The 27,158-nt window shown below is 43.4% G+C and overlaps 1 protein-coding gene across 5 annotated transcripts in view; it reads left to right on the plus strand.

Annotated features, from left to right (window-relative positions):
• The window catches only part of LOC137421311 (ran-binding protein 3), a 96,402-nt gene that overhangs the window by 61,556 nt on the left and 7,688 nt on the right, over positions 1-27,158 (plus strand). For all 5 annotated transcript variants that reach the window (XM_078771601.1, XM_078771600.1, XM_078771603.1 and 2 more), the window contains 4 exons: positions 2,021-2,066; positions 5,482-5,597; positions 22,116-22,233; positions 22,572-22,720. In XM_078771601.1, the coding sequence (XP_078627727.1) occupies positions 2,021-2,066; positions 5,482-5,597; positions 22,116-22,233; positions 22,572-22,720 (429 nt within the window). The remainder of the gene's footprint in view (positions 1-2,020; positions 2,067-5,481; positions 5,598-22,115; positions 22,234-22,571; positions 22,721-27,158) is intronic.

Here is a 27,158-nt window from a genome sequence, read left to right on the forward strand (position 1 = left end):
CACACTTGACTCTAAAGTCTAAACTGTCCAGCCTGGGTTTGAATCCCGACCCAGCTATAACCTGTCATGGGTGAATCACAGGCAGGGTGATTCATCAATGTGTGTACCGCTAAACTGGGCGCCCCGTTTGCGTCCCATTAGTTGTTGGATGTTAAGGATCTCACCGTGTTTTCCACAAAGAGAAGGCGAGCTATCGCCGGCACTCTGAACAAGTTGTGGCCTGGCATGAACATGAAAACATGAACATGAACATGAAATGTTCGACATGAACATGAAATTTTCCAAAATAACCAAAATGCGAAAACAAAAATGCAGCGCTATACGACAGAGATACTGTACTTGCACGGCAAGATAACCACGTGACCGGAACCCACCTGGTGGCGTAAACTCAAAATAACCAACATGCGAAAACAAAAATGCAGCGCTATACGACAGAGATACTGTACTTGCACGGCAAGATAACCACGTGACCGGAACCCACCTGGCGGCGTAAACTCAAAATAACCAACATGCGAAAACAAAAATGCAGCGCTATACGACAGAGATACTGTACTTGCACGGCAAGATAACCACGTGACCGGAACCCACCTGGCGGCGTAAACTCAAAATAACCAACATGCGAAAACAAAAATGCAGCGCTATACGACAGAGATACTGTACTTGCACGGCAAGATAACCACGTGACCAGAACCCACCTGGCGGCATAAACTCAAAATAACCAACATGCAAAAACAAAAATGCAGCGCTATACGACAGAGATACTGTACTTGCACGGCAAGATAACCACGTGACCGGGTGGCGAAAGCTCGTAACTCAGATCTCGGCTCGCATCTCAAAGCAATAAACCGCCCGAGCGACGGCTCGTATCTCGAAAAACTCGTAAGTTGGGGCACTCGTAAGTCAAGGTTCCACTGTATATGTCTGAACCCTGTGAATGAAATATCTTAAAAAATCAACGAACTACTAACTTCTAATCTGGTGTGTGGGTGTATCTACGCATAAGGAAGAACGCTATTAAAATTGGGTCGCCACGTCAAATCCAAGATGGCTACCGCCATGTATGTCTGAACCTTGTGAGCGGAATATCTTGAAAAATAAGCGAAGTACCAACTTCTAATCTGGTGTGTGGGTGTATCTAGGCATAAGGAAGAACGCTATTGAAAATTGGGTCGCCACGTCAAAATCCAAGATGGCCGCCTCCATGTATGTCTGAACCTTGTGAGCGAAATATCATATCATAGCATGTTTTCTGCGTCTTCCACTTTGTCAACTCATCACTTCCCCGACGGGGGACTGAGGCGTAGTGCTTGTTCCTCTTTTTTTCACCTGTGGAACCACCTTCCACATTCTCTTCAATCTCATTCTTCCCACCAGGTCTTCAAGAAACCTGTTCTCCACCATCTCAAATCATCCCCCATCCAAAACCATAATATTTTCTACACCCGTTAAACCAACCCCGACCGACCCCTCCCAAGACTTTGCTTATGTATCCATCTTGTCCACCCTTTGCGTTCTCCCCGATCCCTCTTCCCCTCTTCGTGACCCACATGCCTTGTTTGTCGGTCTCCATCTATCCTCTGCCTCTGTCCTGCTGTAGGCATTTCCCCTTCTCCTTCTGCTGTTCCTTTTGTTATGCTGTGTCCTGGTCCATTCTGTGTTCTAACTCTTCCACGAGCCTTGATTGTGAACACAATTAAAGTTGAGATTTGTCACCAATTAATGGAAGAGCCTTTGATTGCACGAGATGGGGAATTCTGAGCACTCGGTCTCATTGGTTGGTCAATCGGTTGGTCAATCTCGATTTAGGGTGCAGTACAAGACAAACCAATGGCAAATGCACCGTGGGATATTTATCGTTTGAGAAAACATCAAGTAGGATGATTTATTTTCTCAGTTATGTTCAATATAATTTGTATGTATCAATTTTAAAGTTCAATAACGTAATAAATGGGACAAGTTTTTGTTGTTCTTGTCCTTGTATTTTTATTGACATGTAACCTTGTGCCATGTGGAAGTGCAGTCACCTGTACGTGGAGAGGAGGCCGAAAGGAATACGACATCCCGAGGTGAATGTGTGCCACTTTTCCTCGTCTCGTTGTGTGTACTCTCCTTATATCAGAGTGAAAAGGTCTTCAGTTAGCCGATGCGTTATGCGACTTACGTACCTGTCTCTCCAACTCTGTGCCCCCCCCCATATGTGCCGCATTGGTTCTCATAACGCAAATATTATATTAATGGTCAAGTCCATTCGATTATCGCGTGCATTTGACATTCTGATCATAAAATAATTTGTCGGGAATCACTTTCCCCATATCGTCGTCTACCAGTGTTAACTTGCTAACTAAAAGCATACTCTTCATTTTTGCTATAACTTAAGCATGGCCTTAATCTGGTCTCAAAAACTATAAAGTTACGTGGTCACATCTGTAGTTTGCTTAATGTATCAAGGATGAGGTTTTTTTTTTGTATACAAGATCGAGGCTCGTGTAAGAGCTGGCACATTAAACACACATTAGCATATATAACACAAAAAACATAAATAGACACATAAAACAATAAAGGGAGGGGGAGACAAGATGGGGGGGAAAGGGAAGCACACAAGCACAACAGTAGAGAACGGGGACATCGGGAGATCTGTGGAAGGGTGCGGGGTGGGGGAGGAGGGGGAGGGAAGGGGCATACGGTATAAAACAAATTGACACAACGAGGATTTTCAGGAATAAAGTTGGAGATTGAAAGAGGTGGATTTGGGGTGTAGAAGAGATCAAGGTTTTGGATGGGGGAAGATAAGAGATGGTGGAGAACAGCTGTTTTAAAGACCTGGAGGGAGGAGTGGGATTGAAGAGAGTGTGGGAGTTTGTTCCAGAGGTGGGAAAAAAGAGGAATAAAAGAGTGAAGGTGACCAGAGAGTCTTGATTTTGGCAGTTTCACAAGAAGAGGGTTGCTGGCAGTTCTTGTGCGTCCTGCAGGAATATTTGGGGGACACAGCACAGACAGAGCTCGGGGAGCTAGATTCAGACCAAGTCATTCAGCTAGATTCTCCAATTTGGATTCAGACCAAGTCATTCTACTCTGGACATGCTGCTTCTGTTGTCTCAACAATGGATGGAGGTCCTCAATGTCAAACAGGAAATTAGAGCTGTTTCCCTTGATATATCATGTGCCTTCGAATACGGTCCGGCACCCCGCTCTGCTCACCAAACTCTCCTCCGATGGTATCCATGGAAATCTCCACGCATGGCTTTCAAACTTCCTCTCTGGTCGTAGTCAACGTGTGGCCCTGAATGCATTTCTCTCATCTCCCCTTCCTGTTCAGGCTGGAGTTCCCCAAGGCAGTGTCCTGGGCCCTGTGCTTTTTCTGGTCTTCATCAATGATCTCTCCGACTCCCTGGAAAATCCTCTCTATCTCTTTGCTGATGACTCCACTCTCTGCCGCTCCATACCCCATCCCTCAGATCGGCAGTCTGCAGCCTCCTCACTCTCTGCAGACCTGGACAACATCACAGACTGGTCAAACAAGTGGAACATGTCCTTCAATCCTGACAAATCTCACACTCTCACTATTTTTTTCCGAAAAGACCGACTGGACAACCCTCCCATCTACTTTCTGAACAATTCTCTCCAACAAGTTCTGTCACTCAAGCTCTTGGGTCTCACAATCTGCCATGATATTTCCTGGGAAAACCACATTTCCAAGCTGCCCTCCAAAGCCAGTCGCCGACTGGGCATGCTCTGCCGTGCGAAGTCCTTCCTTGGCACACCTGAGCTCCTCACCACATACAAGGCTTTCATCTGCAGCTCAATGGAATACTGTACCCCCCCCCCCTCTGGGTCGGTGCTCCTGCCTCACACCTAGCTCGGCTTTACGCTGTTGAAACCATAGCTTTCATTCATTGGAATCTCCCGCGATGAAGCTAACTCCGAGGGCGTTTCACTCACTATTCCTCGCCCCCCCCCCCCCCCCCCCACAGCCCTATCTGTGTTCTGTCCCCCAAATACTCCTACAGGTCGCACAAGATCTGCCAGCAACCCTCTTCTGGTGAAAGTGCCAAAATGAAGACTCTCTGCTCACTTTCACTCCTTCATTCCTCTTTTCTCCCACCTCTCGAACAAACTCCCTCACTCTCTTCAATCCCACTCCTCCCTCCAGGTCTTTAAAACAGCTGTTCACCACCATCTCTTATCTTCCCCCATCCAAAACCTTGATCTTTTCTACCCCCGTTAATTCACCCCAGAACCACTTTTCTGAAATACCGACTTCTTTCCTGGAAGTCCTAGCTGTGTCCATGTGGTTTTTACCTCTTAACCCCCCCCCCCCCCCCCCGCCCCTTCCCACGCCTCCTCCCCCCAAGCCCTGTCCGTCCCACAGATCTCCCGATGTTCCTGCTCTCAAATGTTGTACTCGTGTGCTTCCCCCTCTCTCCTCATCTTGTCTCCCGCTCCCTTTTCTATGTCCGTTTGCTTTTGTCATTAATGTTGGCTCTTACACGAGCCTCGATCTTGTATACAATATATATATATATATCTATATATTTCTCTCAAACCGTCAAACTTTACAAGTATAGTCTCATCGTCAAGGGGAATACATGTCTAAGATTTCAACCTAATCGGTCTGACTGTCTGGCAGCCAGAATGCTTTAATTATTTGAAGAAGAAGAAACCCTACATTTGTATCTTCTCCAGAACGACTTACAAGATTGATGTGAAACTTCACACACATGATCATTGAGTGTTTCGGGATATACCAGTCATATTTTATGAGGTGATAGGTCAAGTGGTAGTCAGTCAGTCAGTCCGTCCGTCCATAAACACTTGAAACTTCTTCCCCCGAAACCGCTGATGGGATTGCGATCAAATTTGGCACAAATGATATTTGTTGTGTTTTGACTAAAGTTTGTTCACAACATTAAAAAAAATCTGGGGCTCAGTGGTCTACCGGGGGTCAAATTGGATCCAAGTTTGACCCCTCCCCCCCTCCCCCCCTCCAAAAATCGGAATTTGCTTTTTTCTCAGAAACTAAACATGCAATTCCGATGAAACTTAACGCAACCTTCATCATCCGTGATATATCAATGCTTGTTCCTGGCATTAAAAAAATTGGGGTCTGAGGAGGTACACAGGGTGGGAGAAAGGGGGGGAAACGGCGAATGCTAAACCATGAACCAATATAAATTCCACATTCCCTTGCCACCTTCAGTCGAACGTCAGATCCATGTGGGTTGAGGAAGCACAGCGTATGCCACAGGTTTTTCTTTCATTCCTTCTACAAAGCATAAAGCTTCTCAAGGAGATTACACATGTATTGCATGTGTGACGAGGATTATTGTAGACGGTAGACAAAGGAACATATAGGATTTGAAGCTGAGCTCACAGGTACGAACCAAAATTGTGTTAAAAATTGAGGTGTTTTTGGCTCACGTTGGGTTTTCTTTGTACCTTTATTTTTGCTTCCTCACCTTTTACCTCCTCTTATCCCGTCAGGTCTTTCACTTGCGGAGTCAGCAGAGGTTTACACGCAAAGCCACTCCACCCAATGCTGTGTACTTCGGGAGGTTGAAACACTCACTGGGGAGGAGTCCGAGAGCAACGTTCTAAATGTAAGGGATGCAAGTATGGGTGGAAGGGCCTGATGTAAATATGGAAGCAAAGTCACTGTGTGTTGAGAGGGGAACAAAATTTGTTTGGAAATGCAGGTTTATCAAATACAAATGAGCACACCAACCAATGCTTGAACACCAATGATTGGCTGACTAATTTTATTTCTAACCAATCTAAGTCCCCAGCGTTGCCGGGGGTCGGAGGGGGGGGGGGGGGAGTGAGGAGAGAGGGAGGGGAAAGATATACCACATATACATCTTTTTTGGGGGAGGGGGGATGTCTTTGTCAGGCCCCACCATTTTATTTTGGGGGGAAGGAGGGGTGGCTTTGACAGGCCCCTCCGTTTTAGGGGGAAGGGGCGGGGAAGGAGCGGGGAAGGGAAGGAGGAAAAATTTACCCTGGCGAAGAGTGCTTTACCCAGTGTTGCCCATGTAAAAAATGGAAATTGTTACACACACTGCCGCCATCACCAGGTGGCGCTACACGGTACACATTTACATAGATAATTTATGCCCCTCCCCCAGCCCCTCAAACCCCTGTATGAGGCAGTGGCCCCATAGCCTATGTCACCCCCCCCTCCCCCACACAAATTTGTATTTGTACCCCGAGTAAAGTACATGTGTTTATATCTGTAGTACCCAGCGTTGTTCAAAGGAAAAATAAACATTAACACATTTGAAATGAGGGCAAATATCATGGAAAAGCAATTGCATCCAAATCAGAATCCATCACAAACGTCAAATCATCATTTCACCTTTTTGTTGAATATCTGCTGCTGAATGTATGGTAGATCACGTTTCTGAGTTAAGTATGATGACGGTCAGGAAGATGAAGAAGCCGTACCACCAACTTCGACCGCTTCCGGAATTTTTATTATTTGTGTTCAAATGTCTGGTGATTGTTTTGTATTTATTTATGTGTATGTGTACTTGTATATAACTGTCATTAATCTAAAAGGTTGAGGCACTATTGAGCGATATTTTTTTTTTATCCCCGAAAACATCGACTTTAAAAAAATATTGTTATGGATATGAGAATTGTGTTTTTTTATTGTTGCAAGATATCACCCTCCTTCCTCAATTTGTTGTATAAAGGTCAAAGGTCGTGCCCGTAGTTATTCCATAAACAATCACGTAGCCAATCATATATCCTTCTAAATAGTTAGCTCCTTATTCTATGTAGTTCAAGGCTCTGTTCCCATTAGTTAATACTCCATTGCACGAATCAAGTAAGGATAGCTCCCCTTCAATGACATTTTTCAGCCGAACTCTCCCTCTCTGGGTAACGAAGCTTAACAAGTGTGGGGTGCGCGGCTCCTCAACTGGCCTGGCTTGGGAAGCGGCATTCGCCGCTATGATGAAGATGTGCTCCGTGCTCTGTTTGAACAGGAAGGGCGGGGTCGCCGGGAAGAGGCGTGCCACGAGGGGCGGGGTGTTCAGCCCCATGCCCAAGTAAGGACACAAGCCCGTGGCTCACCACGAGGGGCGCGTCGTTCGACTCTCTGCCCAAATAAGGCAGCAAGACCATGCCATTGCCTTATAAGGGCACGAAACAGAGCACGGAGGAGGGCTGTACCGAAACTGACGAGGGCGTGTCAGCCCCGCGCTGGAGATTGAAAGAGAGATATACGTGCGATGATCGCGCAAGCAGGAGATTGAGGGAGAAAGACGCGTCAGACGATTTGGAGAGAAGGAGAGGACCAAAAGAGCCCGAGGCGTGCAGCGACAACCAGCCCCTGCCGCGTGCAACGAGATACGTGTGCCGACGTCACCCTGCTCGCTCCCAGCCTGAAAAGGACCGGCTTGCTGTGCGCCCTGCCAAGCCTTCCAGCTTGTGGTTCAACCTTCTTCTCCCTCCAGCCAAACCAACCTGCAATTCCCCATTCGTGTGAGTCTGTTTGTGTTGTCCTGTCGGGGTATAAGTTAAGCCTGTTTAATATAAGCTAATATTGCACTGTGTCTCCTTGCTCCTGTCTGTTCAGTTATTTTCTTATCCTTCCCATTCTCCTTGGTTATTTTTGGTCTTGTAAATAATAGTAATAAATTATATTTGTTCTTCCTACCTTCGTCTTCTTCTTCACATTCGGTCGCTTTAGTGATTTCCTTCATTGAATACCTGTGGCACGATTTGGCCAACGTTCAGGATCGGGTTAGTCTCTGCTAATGGCTCGAACGTCGGGTTGCTAACACCGCTCGGCAATTATAACATCTAAAACCGGGGTTCGAGCGGTACTCGTCTCCCTAGTCTGCGGAGGGACGGATAAAGGTATTCCGGATAAACCCTGGACCCATAACCCTGATCCGTTCCATCCCGCGGGAGAGCGTTACAAGTACCAGGACCGGGGAGACGGCCAGCTTAACAGGACAAGGGGCTAATCACCCCTTGCTAACGGGAGAGCCGTCCCCCGAATCCGTAACAATATATTGTTATGAATTTTTGGTAGGTGCATATATAGATTTAGGTAGATCTGTATAGGTACCATGCTCCGGTTGTCGTGGGTAGCAAGAACCATCTCGATGTAAATAAGTAGAGGACCTGTCTAGCCCGGATGTCGGATAAGTTGGATATGTGTCCCCGCCACGAGGGGGCGGGGCATGTTAAGTAGTTCTAGAGATTATGATGTTAAGATTAACATCATGTTAAGAGATTATGATGTTAAGAATGATGTTAAGATTATGATGTTAAGATTATGTTAAGATTATGTTAAGTATGTTAAGTTAAGATGTTAAGATCTTAAGTTAAGATGTTAAGTTAAGATCTTAAGTTAAGATGTTAAGATTATGTTAAGTAGTTCTAGAGATTATGATGTTAAGAACTACATGTTAAGTAGTTCTAGAGATTATTATGATTATTCTAGAGATTATTATCCGCTTCCCCGGTGTGTCGTTCCCTCTGTGATCATACCTGTGTCCCGTATGGCAACGCACAATAGACATTATATAGGCCCAATAGTAACACCACGCAAACACTACTTAAATCCCCCCTCCGCCACAATAACCATAAAACCCACAGGAAGCCAGTTCGGGGCACCGTCGATGCGGCTGCAGCCAGCCATGTCACCAACTTGCATAGTAACACTTATTGCTCAGGCAGGCTGAGGCCACGCCCACCTTGCGAAGGATTGGTAGAAGGAAGACACCACAGGACGAGGGCCGCTGATTGGCGGAGTGGGAGAGGACTGGTGATTGGTCAGGGCAAAATCAAGAAGCAGCTCGCTGGGATTGGTGAAGCAAGAGCAAAGAAAGCAGCATACTGATTGGCCACGACGAATGGGATGAGAGAGACGTGAGATGGAGCCATTGTTGGAGAATTGAGCCTGTGATGTTGGCCGGCAGGGATTGGCAGAGAGAGGGAGGTGACGTAACGAGGGATTGGCAAAAAGAATAAGAGGCCGACTTTTTCTCTCTCTCGTCCCTGCTCGTTGAGGTAGATGTTGGTGTCTGGATATCGCTTGTTCTTGCCATCACGCCTTCCTGCACCTCGACTCTCTCCTTTGCGACCCGAACGTTGGGTGCATCGCAGCTTTGTGCCGAATTCGAGAGGACATTCCACGGCTGGTGAAGCGGGTTGCTCGTTCGCTTGGCGCGAGAGGTTTTATCGAGGCCTGGTGAACGGGGGCGCATCAAGACCTTTCTTCCCGTTGACCGGAGCTATCCATCCATCCCAGAACCACCATCCCAGACGATCCCTGACACACGAGCTGGTTGCGATAAGTACAATAACCATACGCATTTTATTTTACAGTTCTTTCATCCTTTTGTCTGTGTTGTTGAAGTCAGGTGCGTGGGATCCCAATTTAGGATTATATTTGGTTCTTCCGTCGCGTTTCATTATACTCGGGTTCCGTTCAATAAATCATTTCTTTTTGTACATTGAATTTGGGTTTTCGTTTGCTTGATTTAATTTCCTGCAGGTTCGAGGGCTACCGTCGGAACCGTGAGGTAAGGTACTTCAGCATCCCCTCACTATCTCCTCACCATCCTCCTCACCCTCCTCCCTCCCCTCGTGTATGAACTCTGCCATATTTGAACTGAACGCCTTCGGAGTTGAAGCTTGCTCGGTTAATCTGTTTCCTTGGTAAAGATTTTAATCGCCAGGAACACGACAATATGTTTTTTTTTGTTTGTTTTTTTTTTGGCTAAAACACTCCCTGACACTCACTGACAAAGCCCTGAAAGTTTGACGAAGATCCTTTCAGCCATCTTTGAGAAAAGTGGTGACACACAGACAAACGGCTCTTATGGTATAGATTAGTAAACTTCCTGACTCCGACTCCAAGAATAACCTTCTCTTCAAATTCAAACTAAATGAAAAACTCATTTTAACTTTTCACTTTTTGCTCTTTCAATCAGTGCCCCATGGGACAGACTGACACTCCTGTTTCATCATGCAAATTAACACCTTCCGGCCCTTGAGCGATTCTATGTGCACTGTGATTAATCCTGTTCCATCGTCGCCACTGGAAGAGGTGTTCGATCTCTTTAACTTGTAAGCCTCAGCGAAGACCTCTCCTGGGCCAACCACATCACGAAGCTGGCTTCCAATTCCAGCCGCAGACGAGACGACCTCCGTCGATCCAAGTCGTTCTTTGGAAAACCAGAGCTATTCCAGTCTCTCCATAGCTTGATGGAGCACCGCTGTCCTCCTATGAGATCGTGCCACAGCATCATGTCGGTGTCTCTGGGATTCTGTGGAATCTAAAGCTGTCAACATTATTGGAATATCCTGTGACAAGGCCGAAGCACAAGAGCCATTGCTGTCACATCGCAGGCAAGTCGGTTGTCTGTGTTTTCTACCGTGTATTCTCCGATATTACTTGCTCTATTCTCTGTCCTCTCGTTCTCCAGAGCAAATCTAGGATGTAACGTTTCTTTCTTTGTTCCGATGAATGGTAAAGCCCAAACCGTTAATTCTTCTTTATAGTCACAGCAGATCAACGACCATTTCATGTATTAAAAAAAGTTCGTGGTATTATTTTATTTGTTTTAAAGATATAACGTCCTGGTTAAACATTCTTCCTGTTATATTCCTTCCTGGTTATACTTCCAACATCCTGACTGATACTACAACTCAACTTCTTCGTCGCTCATGGAACCATCTTCCAGAGGCTAGTCTTTCCCACTCTTCCCTGTATGGCTTCAAGCAAGCAGTGCACCCCTCATCCTGACCCATGGCCTTTATTACCCCCATTAACACTTCCTAACCAAACCAACCCTCTTCCTTGCTGGTTTTGGTGTTCCCTTCTCGCTCTTCCTTTCCTGTTCATTCTTTCCCTTGCTGGTTGTGCCCAATTGTTGTCCCGATACCCCACTTTCAATTTAACCTCGATCATCGATGAGCCTCGCTCTTGTAGAGAAAATCTATACATTATTTTTTAAATGCTGTTATATCCTTCTTTAATATGGACATTGGAAATGAATACTGTTTTCTGGATATAAAAAGTCTTTTACCCAAAACTAGCTAGCATGACATCTTTTAACTGGGCACACATATTCCCTGAGCTGTTCTCTCCATCCTAAACTTGCAAAGGTCCCCAGTGTTGCCGGTGAACCGAGTCGCTTCATGACGGGAATATGAAGAGAGGGAGGAAGAGAGAGAGGAGGGGTGTAGAGAGAAGGGGAAGGAGGAGGTGAGGGGTGTGGGAGGGGGGGGGGGGCACAGAAGAGGAGGGAGAAATGAGGGAGGAGGAGCGAAGCCTCATGACATGTCGCTGTACTGTACACTCTGGGAAGGAAATTCGGTGCGATGAGGGGGGGTGGGAGTGAGGGAGAGAGAGAGGCGGGAGGGAGGGAAAGGGTTAGTGTAGGAGGGTTATGGTGGGGGAGAGAGAGGGTGGTGGAGAGAAAGAAGGAAGGGGAAGAGAGAGAGGTGGGGGGGGGGGAGAGAATGAGAGATGAGGAAGAAAAAGAATGGTAGTTTGTCCATGAGGGACAGAGAACTACTGATGGGCAAGAGGATGGGGATGGGGAGTGGGAAAGCAGGAGGGTAGAGGGAGAACATACCACTGGCCTGTCTGTGCTCCTCAGGCACCATTTTCATAGATGGCACGTGGCCCGCATTTCACGGGTTTGGCCTGTTTTGTTTGAAAACCCGCACACCCGTTCTAGTCTGGTCAAAACCCATCTTGGATGGAAAGTATGATCAATTTAAAAACAAAATGTTTCGCTTCCATTCCACTCATGCTGATTGATTTACAGACTGATAGACCTGTAGCAACCTGTGGCCAATATGCAAGGTATTACTCTAGTTAATTGGCTGTGTGCCATGAGCTTTCCCACATCGAGAGCCACATCACCACCCCCCCCCCCCCCCCCCCCCCCCCCCCCCCACAATTCTGCACGCATTGTCAGTTCACTTCCGATCACGTCTCATAAATAAATAAAAGCCCGCTTTCAATTCCTACCAACCAGTTATCTGTCACCTTCAACTTGCTACATAGGCATTGTTAATCCGACGTGTGTGAACACCGTGGGGCCGGCACCGCAGCTCTCTCAAAATCCTGCCCGTCACTTTGGTGAATATGGAGAAGGAGGGATCTTCTACATCTTTTTATGGTTCATGCCGTTTTCAGAGCCGTGAGGCTTGCCGTTTTCAGAGCCGTGAGGCTCTCTATATACGCCATGTGCCCATACATAACAGTGGTGAACGGAGGAGCCTTTCGTTAATCTATAGCTGAGTTTCTCTGTAATGCTTTCAGTGTTGAAAAAGAAGAAGAATTGTGAGAAGCAGACTTTGTCCGTAACATTTTCAGCGTTTGAATAAAAAGTTTATTGTTGAGTTTGAAGATCTGGGCAGTGTATGTTGCCAAAAACGCAGGGAATAATAATATTTGTTTATTTTGTTGATGTGTTGGCAATCTTGTGAGTAGCTGAGATTTTCCGGCATGTTTTGAGAAGAAGAAGCACAAATGCCTTTTACACGCAGTTTGTTTGCAATCACAATAATGAAATGATGACAAATGGGAATAAAGTTGAAGCAATTTGCAACTTGAAAAAACACCCAATCCTTTTAGACCATGGTATGGACCACTTAAATTTTCATTTTCATAGGGCCTCCTCTCAAACCACATGACATATGGTTACTAAGGGTATTTGAGGGTGCTGAATCAAAATATGAATGCTACCAATCCTGAAAATTGCACGTTTTTGTGACATAAGCATTTATAATGTATTCTATTGTTTTTTTCAGCTAAATTTCTTCATTGTGTCTATAAAACCATATAAAATGTAGTTATTTGGGGATTAAAAAAAAAAACAAAAACCACCTTTAGAGGCCATTTTTCCCCGCAAGCGGGGGTTGGCCTTTTTCGGGAACTGTGGTTGTTGTTGTTTTTCGGTCCCCTTTTTGAAGCAATGTTTTAACGGCCGGATGATATTTGGGGATTAAAAGGAGATAAATCAAAAAATGAATGCTGCCAATCCCTACACGAGGCTTTGCCAAAATTATATTCTTTACTTTATAATGTATGCACATTTATTTATATATTTTGTTGGTTTAGCCTTAAAAAAAATTTTTGGGGTAGAATATAGTATTGGAGTACACACATTATGCCTCTTAAATGGGTTTTTTAATGCCTTCATTAGCACTCTTAAATGGCTTTATTATTAATTTTAAATGGCTTTATTATTACTCTTAAATTGGTTTATTATTACTCTTAAATGGCTTTATTATTACTCTTAAATGGGATTATTATGCCTCTTAAATGGGTTTATTATTAATCTTAAATGGGTTTATTATTAATCTTAAATGGGTTTATTATTAATCTTAAATGGGTTTATTATTACTCTTAAATGGTTTTATTATTACTCTTCAATGGCTTTATTATTACTCTTAAATGGCTTTATTATTACTCTTAAATGGCTTTATTATTACTCTTAAATGGCTTTATTATTACTCTTAAATGGCTTTATTATTACTCTTCAATGGGTTTATTATGCCTCTTAAATGGGTTTATTATTAATCTTAAATGGCTTTATTATTACTCTTAAATGGGTTTATTATTACTCTTAAATGGCTTTATTATTACTCTTAAATGGGTTTATTATGCCTCTTAAATGGCTTTATTATTACCCTTAAATGGCTTTATTATTACTCTTAAATGGCTTTATTATTACTCTTAAATGGCTTTATTATTACTCTTAAATTGGTTTATTATTACTCTTAAATGGCTTTATTATTACTCTTAAATGGGTTTATTATTACTCTTAAATGGGTTTATTATTACTCTTAATTGGGTTTATTATTACTCTTAAATGGGTTTATTATTACTCTTAAATGGCTTTATTATTAATCTTAAATGGCTTTATTATTACTCTTAAATGGCTTTATTATTACTCTTAAATTGGTTTATTATTACTCTTAAATGGCTTCATTATTACTCTTAAATGGGTTTATTATGCCTCTTAAATGGGTTTATTATTACTCTTAAATGGGTTTATTATTACTCTTAAATGGGTTTATTATTACTCTTAAATGGCTTTATTATTACTCTTAAATGGCTTTATTATTACTCTTAAATTGGTTTATTATTGCTCTTAAATGGCTTTATTATTACTCTTAAATGGGTTTATTATGCCTTTTAAATGGGTTTATTATTTATCTTAAATGGGTTTATTATTACTCTTAAATGGGTTTATTATTAATCTTAAATGGGTTTATTATTAATCTTAAATGGGTTTATTATTACTCTTAAATGGCTTTATTATTACTCTTCAATGGGTTTATTATTACTCTTAAATTGCTTTATTATTACTCTTAAATTGGTTTATTATTACTCTTAAATGGCTTTATTATTACTCTTAAATGGGTTTATTATTACTCTTAAATTGGTTTATTATGCCTCTTAAATGGGTTTATTATGCCTCATAAATTGCTTTATTATTACTCTTAAATTGGTTTATTATTACTCTTAAATGGCTTTATTATTACTCTTAAAGGGCTTTATTATTACTCTTAAATGGGTTTATTATGCCTCTTAAATGGGTTTATTATGCCTCTTAAATGGGTTTATTATGCCTCTTAAATGGGTTTTTAATGCCTTTATTAGCACTCTTGAATGGCTTCATTATTAATCTTAAATGGGTTTATTATTACTCTTAAATGGGTTTATTATGCCTCTTAAATGGGTTTATTATGCCTCTTAAATGGGGTTTTTAATGCCTTTATTAGCACTCTTGAATGGCTTTATTATTGATCTTAAATGGGTTTATTATTACTCTTAAATGGCTTTATTGTTACTCTTAAATGGCTTTATTGTTACTCTTAAATGGCTTTATTATTACTCTTAAATGGCTTTATTATTACTCTTAAATGGCTCTCATTACTCTTAAATGGGTTTATTGTTACTCTTAAATGGCTTTATTATTACTCCTAAATTGGTTTATTATTACTCTTAAGCCTGGTGTTGGCTTAGCGGTTAGGGTGCCGGCTTGGGATCCCAGGATCCTGGGTTTGAATCCCAGTCGATCGCTAAATTAACACCAGGGGGGTTGACTCAGCCTGTCATCCTTCCGAGGTCGGCAAATTGAGTACCAGCTTGCTGGGATGAATGATCCCGGTGTGTAACCCGGTTTAGAATAGGTACACCATATCCCTGCGCATCGTAAGAGGCGACTAAGGGTTGGCGTCAGGAAGGGCATCCGGCCATAAAAACATTGCCTCAAACAGGGAACCATGATTGTCATGGGGCCCGCAAGGCTAACCCCCACTCTAGCGGGGAAAATGGCCTGAAAACGATCATTAATTCATTCATTCATGTTCAACAATTGTGGGCATTCAACAAAATTTCCGGATGTTATTTCAATGCTTAGCATTTATGAAACAGTTTGTCAAATTTCCTCGCACATTATTTCCCTGTAGTTTCAGAGGATTCCGGTTTAATCCCTGGTGTTGGGCTAGCGGCTAGGGTGCCAGCTTAGGATCCTGGGTTCGAATCCCGGTCGATCGCTGAATTAACGCCAGGGGGGTTGACTCAGCCTGTCATCCTTCCGAGGTCGGCTAATTGAGTACCAGTTCACTGGTAATTCCCTGCTTGTCGTAAAAGGCAACAAAAAGGGTTGGCGGCAGGAAGGGCATCCGGCCGTAAAACATTGCTTCAAAAAGGGGACCAAAAAACAACAACAACCACGGTGCCCGAAAAAGGCCAACCCCCGCTTTGCAGGGAAAAATGGCCTCTAAAGGTCGTTTTTTTTATTCAACAAACACCAATATCATTAAGGAGGATACCTTAATATTAATTCTGTCCTTATAAATACTCAACAAAAAAGAATGAAACTAATCCTTGGAAAGAAAGCCAATCAGGTTATCCTCATAAAATACCAATCAAACCCCGCTTCCGGTGTTTGAAATCCGGTTTTGCCAATCTTGCTTCCAGTTTTGCCGGCGAGGTCGTGTATTTTTCCAAGCTCTCCATGCTACCAAAGTTGAGAATTTTTGCCATTTGTATTTCAAAACTGTATTTTACGGTGTGAGTGCCTCCTGTGTGTTTCTAGTGAGATGTCGGTGTAAATCATGTATACCTGTGTATAATCGTCGGTTGGTTCCTGCCACGTTTTTCAGGCCTGGTTTTCCAGGCCTCAAGGCTTTGTTGTCTCCTCTCGGTGGTCGTTTGTGATCCATTTACTTTCGTTCTCTCACTGTTTTTCCAGTCTTTATTTCGCCCCATACTTCCCCGAACATCTTACTCTGTTTAAAGTCTCAATTTAAAAAATAAAAATAAAATAAAAACTCAAAAAAAATCCTTCTTTCCCCTTGTTAGTTTGTTCTTCGACCACGTGTTTTTCCCACCCGTTTTTTTGTCCCCCGTCGCACCACGGAGCGAAAGGGGGACTATGGTTTTCCCTCCGTCCGTGTGTCCGGCCGTCCGTCCGTGTGTGCCGGCATGCGTGCGTACGTAAGCGATGGACCGCATTCGAATTTGGTGTGTGGGTGCAACCCACGTCAAAATCCAAGATGGCCGCCGCCATGTATGTCTGATGCCATGTATGTCTGAACCTTGTGAGCTGAATATCTTGAAAAATAAGCGAAGTACCAACTTCTAATTTGGTGTGTGGGTGTATCTCGGCATAAGGAAGAACGCTATTGAAAATTGGGTCGTCACGTCAAAATCCAAGATGGCCGCCACCATATATATGTCTGAACCTTGTGAGCGAAATATCTTGAAAAATCAGCGACGTACCAACTTCTAATTTGGTGTGTGGTGTATCTCGGCATAAGGAAGAACGCTATTGAAAATTGTGTCGCCACGTCAAAATCCAAGATGGCTGCCTTGCGTCTTCCACTTTGTCAACTTGCGTCACTTCACCGACGGGGGACCTAGGCGTAACGCTTGTTTTCTCTCCTTCCTTCATATCTCGATCCTCTCCAGCCAACACCTTTCCAGTTCTCACCATACTTCTTCAACTTTATCCTTCTTCCTCTGATCCACTTTCACCTAACCTTCAAAAAAACTAACGAAGAATTTTAAGAGTAGGCCTCTCCTCCCGTACTCACACATTTGCTTATACTCCTCCCTGTTCCTTCGCTCCCTGATCGCCTGGCTGTCAATCTCCTACTCTTCTGTTCCTGCTTCTGAACCTGTGCTGGAATCCTTAATCCCCCTTAGGAATCCTTCATGCCCTCATTGAGGGAATTTCCCCAGATAATTTTCATGGTTTCGTTTGAAAATGTTTTACCTTTCCCCTGAAGTGTTGTATTCTGTTGTATATTATAACATACTTTTCTTCTTCTTTAAAAGGTTGTTTTTGATTTGCTCACCAAATCTCTTCATTTCAAATAAAAATTCAATCGACTACAGTTCTTTCTTCCGACATCCCTTCCAACTCTTAATACCTCCATCTCCTCCAACCTTCTTCCTCGCTCTGCTCCCCCTCAAACAACACCTCACTGTGCCTCATCCAATCACCATCAAACCTTTTGTCCTCCTCATCCTTCCCTTATCTCCTAGCTCTTCTGAAATCTCTGACAGTATCTCTGACACAAGAGCTCTCCCTAATTTCTCCTCCTCTTCCTCATCTTACCCTACCCGTCCCCTCCCCTGTCCTGTATCCAATGCTCCCCCTTCCACTTCCTTAACGGTATGGACCTCAAATATCTGGGGCCTTTGCTCAAATGTGATTGATCTCTCCATGCAGGTTGCTTCTGACAAACGAGACTTTATCTGCTCAACAGAAACTTTCCTCCGTCAAGATGTGTCTGATTACTTCATATCTCACCCTGGTTACTCCCTCCTCTGGTATGATGGACCTGAGCCTCGACCTGGAGGTGGGGTTGCTATCTTTATCAAAAACTCTCTTCCTCACTCTCCCTGCACTGCCCTCTCTCCACCTCACCCCCAGGAGTACCTCTGGCTACGGCTTCCCCTTCGCTCCCACCTTTTGTTCATATGTGTGCTGTACTGTCCACCAAACGGTGATGACTCTATCGACATCTCGCTGTCTGATAACATGGACCAACTTCTATCGACTCATCCCAACTCTCTCTTCCTCATATGTGGTGATTTCAACTGTCGTCATGCCAGCTGGCTGGGTGTGTGTACTTCTCTCACCAGCCATGGCACCTCAGCAAAGGACTTCTGCAAATCATTGGGACTGACGCAATCTGTTAATTTCCCGACCCGGATCTCAGTCAATGGAGCATCTTCTCTTCTAGACTTGGTTATGACAAACTTCCCTGGAAATGTCTGCTGCTCTTCTTCTGCTCCAATCGGTTTATCTGACCATATGCTTGTTAAAGTAGACATCTCTCTGGCCATTCTCAGAGAGCCTCCTCAGCATCGACGAGTCTGGCATTTCACTCAGGCCGACTGGCACGGTCTTCAAGCAGCCATGAATCATCTGGACTGGTCTCCCATCTCTACTGCCTCTGACATCAACTCATCCTGGGAATTCTTCCAAAGTAAACTGCTCTCTCTCTCTCATGCACAGATTTATCCCATCTTGTCTTCAGTTGTCATACCCTTCCTCCCGTCCATGGTACACGGAATCTTGTGGTGAGGTAGTTGCCCTGAAACAACTTGCCAACGGAAGGCAATCTCGTTTCCTTTCACAAAGCTCGGAACAAGTGTGTGTCTACCCTCAGGAGAGCCAGGAAACAATATCTCTGTACTCTCAACAGTGAACTCTCAAACCTGTCTCCCTCTTCCAAATCCTGGTGGCGTCTTTTCAAATCTGCTTCTGGTGTTTGTTCCCCCTCAATCCCTTCCCTTACCTCAAACGGCGACACAGCTGACTTCGCACGTGAAAAAGCTGAATGCCTCAACTCTGTGTTTGCCTCAAAATCTTGTGTCCCAAACCCGTCTCTCTCTGTACCCACCGTACCCAGTCGTACCCAGCTGCTCCTGGTCTCTATGTCCTTCTCTCATGACAAGGTGGAGAAGTTTCTGTCAATCCCCGACTCTGATTCTGCAACTGGACCAGACGGCATCAGCCCACGGGTCCTAAAATTCTGCTCTGCCGCTCTATCTCACCCTCTCTCTGTTCTTTTCACCCTCTTTTGCTCAAGGTCGTCTTCCATCAGCTTGGAAATCAATCGGAAGCCTCTCCTCAGTGAAAGACACATGAATGTCTGCTTGGAGTTTGCAAAAAAAACACCTAAAGGACTCTCAGACTCTGAGAAACAAGATTCTGTGGTCTGATGAGACCAAGATTGAACTGTTTGGCTTCCGTCTGGCCACTCTGCCATAAAGCCCAGATTGGTGGAGTGTTGTAGTGATGGTTGTCCTTCTGGAAGTTTCTCCCATCTACATTCAGGATCTCTGGAGTTCAGCCAGAGTGGCCATCAGGTTCTTGGTCACCTCTCTTACCAAGGCCCTTCTCCCGCGATTGCTCAGTTTGGCCGGGCGGCCAGCTCTAGGAAGAGTCCTGGTTGTTCCAAACTTCTTCCATTTAAAAATTATGGAGGCCACTGTGCTCTTGGGAACCTTCAATGCAGCAGAAATTTTTTGTAGGCTTCCCCAAATCTGTGCCTTGACACAATCCTGTCTCTGAGCTCTGCAGGCAGTTCCTTCGACCTCATGGCTTGGTTTTTTTGGCAAGCCGTTTGTTTGTGTTTCACACTGAATGAAAAATGTAGATGAAGAGCATGGCAATTGTGATAGATGACAGGTTCGACGATATGTTCGGCCTGAACGAAATTGGAATCAAAATGCCGGAGTGTGGAAAGTCGGCCTCCGTACCGCCGTCATGACATCAGACGTAATCACATCACCCTGTCATGTGACCAGATCCTCAGCTCTGATTGGTATACGTTTGAGGGGACATACAGACGGATAAACATTGTTCTGGACGGCTTTGCCCTATGGGCTACGCCTTAAAAAGGTAGTGGCAACATATCAGATCAGTTTTACAATTTTATTTAAAATGTTTGCATGTGAAGAAATGGTGGTTTGGTTTGAGGCCCGACAAAAATAAACAATTTTAGTGGTCAACCTATGGTCTAACTGAAGAGATTAGGCTGAAAAAAACAATAGAATACATTATAAATGTTTATATCATAAAAACGTGCCATTTTCAGGATTGGCAACATTCATATTTGGATTCAGCACCCTCAAATACCCGTAGGAACCATTTTTCGTGTGGTTTGAGAGGAGGCCCCACAAAAATGAAAAACAATACGTAAATTTCAATCCCATCCCATGGTCTCTGTCGAGGTGTGAATTAAGATGACAATGCAGAATGAGGAGAACAGCCTTGCTTGCACAAATACACTTCGTTGTAAGAATCACTAATGCTGTTAAATTTTTCGGATTTCGATACTTAAGTGTGTGGAATCTGATCCTCAAATCCTAATCCACATTTTGATTACATGCTTTCATCAACCCGTTGTATATACTTCGTTTTAAGAATCGCTAGTGTTAAATTTTTCAGATTTCACTCCAGATTCCGATGATTATTAAGTGATTGGGATCTGATCCTCAAGTACGAATCCAGATTTAAATTATATGCTTTAATTTGTCCGTGAGAGTACATAGTGTTTCCAAGCCAAGGCCTATTTCAATAGACCGAAACAAAATCGTAACTTAAGAACCCAGTGATGTTAGATGGCTGATCAAGATGGTGGACCGCCATTTTGGTGAGGCTTATTACTCCTGCCAGGGAGTAATGCATTCGATCGTGTCCGTCCGTGTGTGTGTTCGTGTGTTTGTGAACAAGATATCTGGCAAAGTTCTGAATGGATTTGGATGAAAGTTGGTGGGATGATTGCCCTTGGGATAAGGAAGAATTGATTCGTTTTTGGTGAAGCTCAGGATATTATTCTCCAGGAATTATTTGAAGGATTTTTTACCATTGGAAGACAGGGCTCAGCAGCGGCCACCCATGGCGGGAGTATGCGCTCTACTGAGTGGCGTTCTAGTTTAGGTTTTTTTTGTGAGCACCCTGTTAATAATCATTTTTAAAAGGGTGGGTAAACACACCCAAACACCCAATTTTCATTCATGCACGCCCTTACAGGTCGAGAAGTGTGCATGCAAAGTTATGAAACCACTATTTTTCAAGGAGGTGCACACACTGACACTCATATATACACACACTGACACTCATACACACACTGACACTCATACACACACTGACACACACACACTGACACACACACACTGACACACACACACTGACACACACACACACACTGACCCACATGCACACACTGACACACACGCACACTGACACACACGCACACTGACACACACACACACACACTGGCACGCACACACTGACACACACACACTGGCACACACACACTGACACACACACACACACACACACACACACACTGACACACACTGACACACACACTGGCACGCACACACTGACACACACAGACACACACTGACCCACATGCACACACTGACACACACACACACACACACTGACACACACACACTGGCACACACACACTGGCACGCACACACTGGCACGCACACGTTGACACACACACTGACACACACACACACACTGACACACACACTGACACACACACACACACACTGACACACACACACACTGACACACACACACACTGACACACACACACACTGACACGCTGACACGCACACACTGACACGCTCACACTGACATGCACACACTGACATGCACACACTGACATGCACACACTGACGTGCACACACTGACACGCACACACTGACACACACACACTGACACACACACACTGACACACACACACTGACACACACACTGACACACACACTGACACACACACACTGACACACACACACACTGACACACACACTGACACACACACGCACTGACACACACACACAGTGACACACACACACACATTGACACATACACACAGTGACACACACACACACTGACACATACACACACACTGACACACACACACACTGACACACACACACACACACACTGATGCACACATTTTCCTGATGTACTTTTTTCACATCACCATGTCTTTTATTGACGTCATACATGTATGTGCCGTTGTGCCCACACATGCATATATGCTGCTGCTGCCGTTGTTGATACTGTCTTTTATCACAGTTGCAATGCAAGCTGTTTGTCCTGGAGACAAACTCTCAGGTATGGAGGGAGCGAGGCAGAGGCATTCTCCGTCTCAATGACAGAGCTCTTCCTGGTGGTGGTCTTTCATCTCGTCTGGGTACGCTTCATCTACTAAATGCCTCATCCCCTTTCCTTCCTTCCTTTCTTTCCTTTTTCTTCCCAATTCTCTTTTTCCTTGTTGGCATTTCTCCTTTAAGTGGAATATACTCGAATATAATAGGAATGCAATGCACCATGCATATGAACATGAACATTTCCCATCAGACATTGTCTTGATGAAAGTTATCCACCGAGGCATTTTTGAGATGTAAATGGCTGTTTCCATCATCGTGATAAGTTGCAAAACTGTGCCTGGCTCCCCTAGTTAACTTTATTATGTTATCTATATCTCTGAAAAAAAAAACCTTTTCCTCTGGCTTGTCATTTGGCTTGCAGTGATGCGAAACCAGGGCAGTTTGCGGTTGGTTCTGAACGCACCACTCTGGGCTGGGCTTTTGGCAGAGAGGGCAGGAGAGCGAGGGCTCCGCCTGGCAGCTCCTTCACCCGACTCGCCATCCCCGTCTCCTCGGATCTTTCTTGTTACAGTAGGTGGTTATTCTTTCTCCAGTAGTGCAAAGAACATAACGTTTAGAAATGTCTTACACACTGATTTGAAATACAATAGTTCAGAAATAAGTAAAAGCTAGACATGCAGAAATAAGTTGTTAAAAAGTTTATGCTTCCAGAATATGTTGAACACAGAACAGAACACAGTGGAAAAGGAGGAAACACACCAATTGCAGTGTAGACACACAGCAGAGGGACACCTTGAGGACGAATGGGCATCGGGCACAATGGTAAAGTGAAGGGAGAGGGAGGACGCATCCCGATATTGCACACACATGCACACATACAGTGCATTCAGAAAGTATTCAGACCCCTTCACTTTTTCACATTTTGTTATGTTGCAGCCTTATGTTGAAATCGTTTAAATTCATTTTTTCCCTCATCAATCTACACTCAATACCCCATAATGACAAAGAGAAAACAGGATTTTAGAAAGTTTTGCAAATTTATTAAAAAGAAAAAACTGAGATATCACATTGACATAAGTATTCAGACCCTTTGCTATGACACTTGAAATTTAGCTCAGGTGCCTCCCATTTCCCTTGATGATCTTTGAGATGTTTCTACACCTTGATTGGAGTCCACCTGTGGTGAATTCAATTGATTGGACATGATTTGGAAAGGCACACACCTGTCTATAAAAGGTCTCAGCTGACGATGCATATCAGAGCAAAAACCAAACCATGAGGTCGAAGGAACTGCCTGCAGAGCTCAGAGACAGGATTGTGTCGAGGCACAGATCTGGGGAAGCCTACAAAAAAATTCTGCTGGCCTCCATAATTCTTAAATGGAAGAAGTTTGGAACAACCAGGACTCTTCCTAGAGCTGGCCGCCCGGCCAAACTGAGCAATCGCGGGAGAAGGGCCTTGGTAAGAGAGGTGACCAAGAACCTGATGGTCACTCTGGCTGAACTCCAGAGATCCTGAGTGTAGATGGGAGAAACTTCCAGAAGGACAACCATCACTACAACACTCCACCGATCTGGGCTTTATGGAAGAGTGGCCAGACGGTAGCCTCTCCTCAGTGAAAGACACATGAAAGCCCGCTTGGAGTTTGCAAAAAAGCACCTAAAGGACTCTCAGACTGTGAGAAACAAGATTCTGCGGTCTGATGAAACCAAGATTGAACTGTTTGAATTCCGTCTGGAATACTCATGTCAATGTGATATTTCAGTTTTTCTTTTTAATAAATCTACAAAACTTTCTAAAATCCTGTTTTCTCTTTGTCATGATGGGGTATTGAGTGTAGATTGATAAGGGGAAAAAATGAATTTAAACGATTTTAGCATAAGGCTGCAACATAACAAAATGTGAAAATAGTGAAGGGGTCTGAATACTTTCTGAATGCACTGTATATTACACACACCTATTAATCAAACGCACACACCTTTATCATACACACCCACTAGTTGAGGCTACGGAACGTCTACGCAACAGACAAGGAGGATTAAAGGTGAGGAGGACTTTATCTCGAGAACACACTATTCCGTGGGATAAATGGACCTGTACCTCAGTGGTTAAGGTGTGTGTGAACCCTTCCGTAATGATAATGATAATAGGTTGTGTAGAGAAATGCGATTTGTTTTTAGTTCACGTTTGTTCACGTCATTAAAAAAAAAATCAGAATTTAGGGCGGGGGGGGGGGGGGGGGGGGGAGAGGGTCTAAGTGGGTCCGTTTCCGCCCCCCCCCCCCCCCCCCCCCCAATAAATAAATAGGTATTTGCTTTCTTCTCAGAAACGACGCACATAACTTTGATGAAACTTGACCACAACCTTCATCACACATGATGTACCAATGTTTGTTGAAGGCGTTAGAAAAATCGGGGTCTGAGGAGGTATTTTTTTTTTGTTTGTTTGTTTGTTTGATGTCTTATGGTTACGTTGGTCTGATTGTACGTGCTGCCCTGTCTTTTATCAACCACTGAAATTGGTTTGAAATACCGTGATACTGTTTAAAATGCCTCTAGTCAATGTGGTATACTGCTTTATTCTACCAGGTGAGCGTCCAGGGTACAACCAGGTGAGCACAACAACAACACGATCACTCTGGTAAAATAAACGTTATCTCGACATCACCATCACTACAACAACAACACGATCACACAAGATCTGCCAGCAACCCTCTTCTGGTGAAATTACCAAAATCTAGACTCTCTGCTCACCTTCAACCTTTAATTCCTCTTTTTTCCCGCCTCTGAAACAAGCTCCCCCACTCCCTTCAATCCCACTCCTCCCTCCAGGTCTTTAAAACAGCTGTTCACCACCATCTCTTATCTTCCCCCAACCAAAACCTTGATCTTTTCTCCCCCTGCTAATTCACCCCAGATCCACCTCTTTCAATTCTCCAACTTCTTTCCTAAAATTCCTGGTCGTGTCAATTTGTTTTTTACCGTTTTATACCGTGTACACAGCTGGATCACACACACACGCACACACACACGCACACACACACACACAGATAACACACACACACACACACACACAGATAACACACACACACAACCAGATAACACACACACAACCAGATAACACACACACACACACACAACCAGATAACACACACACACACACACACAACCAGATAAAACACACACACACACACACAACCAGATAACACACACACACAACCAGATAACACACACACAACCAGATAACACACACACAACCAGATAACACACACACAACCAGATAACACACACACACAACCAGATAACACACACACACAACCAGATAACACACACACACAAACAGATAACAACCAGATAACACACACACACAACCAGATAACACACACACACAACCAGATAACACACACACACACAACCAGATAACACACACACACATACACATACACACACAGAGCCAGATGACACACACACACACACACACACACATACACACACAGAGCCAGATAACACACACACAACTAGATCATACACATACACACACACACACACATATCATATATATACACACACAGCTAGATAACACACACACAACTAGATAACACATACACACAACCAGATAACACACACACAAACAGATAACACACACACAACCAGATAACACACACACACAACCAGATAACACACACACACAACCAGGTAACACACACACACACATACACACACAGCCAGATAACACACACACACACACACACAGCCAGATAACACACACACACACACACACACACACACACACACACATATCATATATACACACATACACACACAGCTAGATAACACACACACAACTAGATAACACACACACACACACATACACATATACACACAGCCAGATAACACACACACAACTAGATAACACACATACACACACACACACATACACATGCACACACACATACACATGCACATACACACACACAGCCAGATAACACACACATCTAGATAACACACGAACACACACACACACACAAACACACACACACACAACCAGATAACACACATACTAACACATACACATACACACATACACAGCCAGATAACACACACAACTAGATAACACACACACACATACACATACATACACTGTGTGTGTGTGTGTGTGTGTGTGTGTGTGTGTGTGTGTGTGTGTGTGTGTGTGTGTGTGTGTGTGTGTGTGTGTGTGTGTGTGTGCGTTGGTTGGTTGGTTGGTTGGTTGGTTTGTTGGTTTGTTGGTTGGTTTTTTTGTTGGTTTGTTGGTTTGTTTGTTTTTTAGTTGGTTTGTTGGTTTGTTTGTTTTTTAGTTGGTTTTTTTGTTGGTTTGTTTGTTTTTTAGTTGGTTTGTTGGTTTGTTTGTTTTTTAGTTGGTTTGTTTGTTTTTTAGTTGGTTTGTTTGTTTTTTTGTTGGTTTTTTTTTTTTTTTTTTGTTGGTTTGTTTGTTTTTTAGTTGGTTTGTTTGTTTGTTTTTTAGTTGGTTTGTTTGTTTGTTTTTTAGTTGGTTTGTTTGTTTGTTTTTTAGTTGGTTTGTTTGTTTGTTTGTTAGTTGGTTTGTTTGTTTGTTAGTTGGTTTGTTTGTTTGTTAGTTGGTTTGTTTGTTTTTTAGTTGGTTTGTTTGTTTGTTTTTTAGTTGGTTTGTTTGTTTGTTTTTTAGTTGGTTTGTTTGTTTGTTTTTTAGTTGGTTTGTTTGTTTGTTTTTTAGTTGGTTTGTTTGTTTGTTTTTTAGTTGGTTTGTTTGTTTGTTTTTTAGTTGGTTTGTTGGTTTGTTTGTTTTTTAGTTGGTTTGTTGGTTTGTTTGTTTGTTTTTTAGTTGGTTTGTTTGTTTGTTTTTTTAGTTGGTTTGTTTGTTTGCTTTTTAGTTGGTTTGTTTGTTTTTTAGTTGGTTTGTTTGTTTGTTTTTTAGTTGGTTTGTTTGTTTGTTTTTTAGTTGGTTTGTTTGTTTGTTTTTTAGTTGGTTTGTTTGTTTGTTTGTTGGTTTG

This window comes from Myxine glutinosa, chromosome 2, assembly GCF_964187855.1.
Source record: "Myxine glutinosa chromosome 2, kmMyxGlut1.1, whole genome shotgun sequence".
Taxonomy (NCBI): domain Eukaryota; kingdom Metazoa; phylum Chordata; class Myxini; order Myxiniformes; family Myxinidae; genus Myxine; species Myxine glutinosa.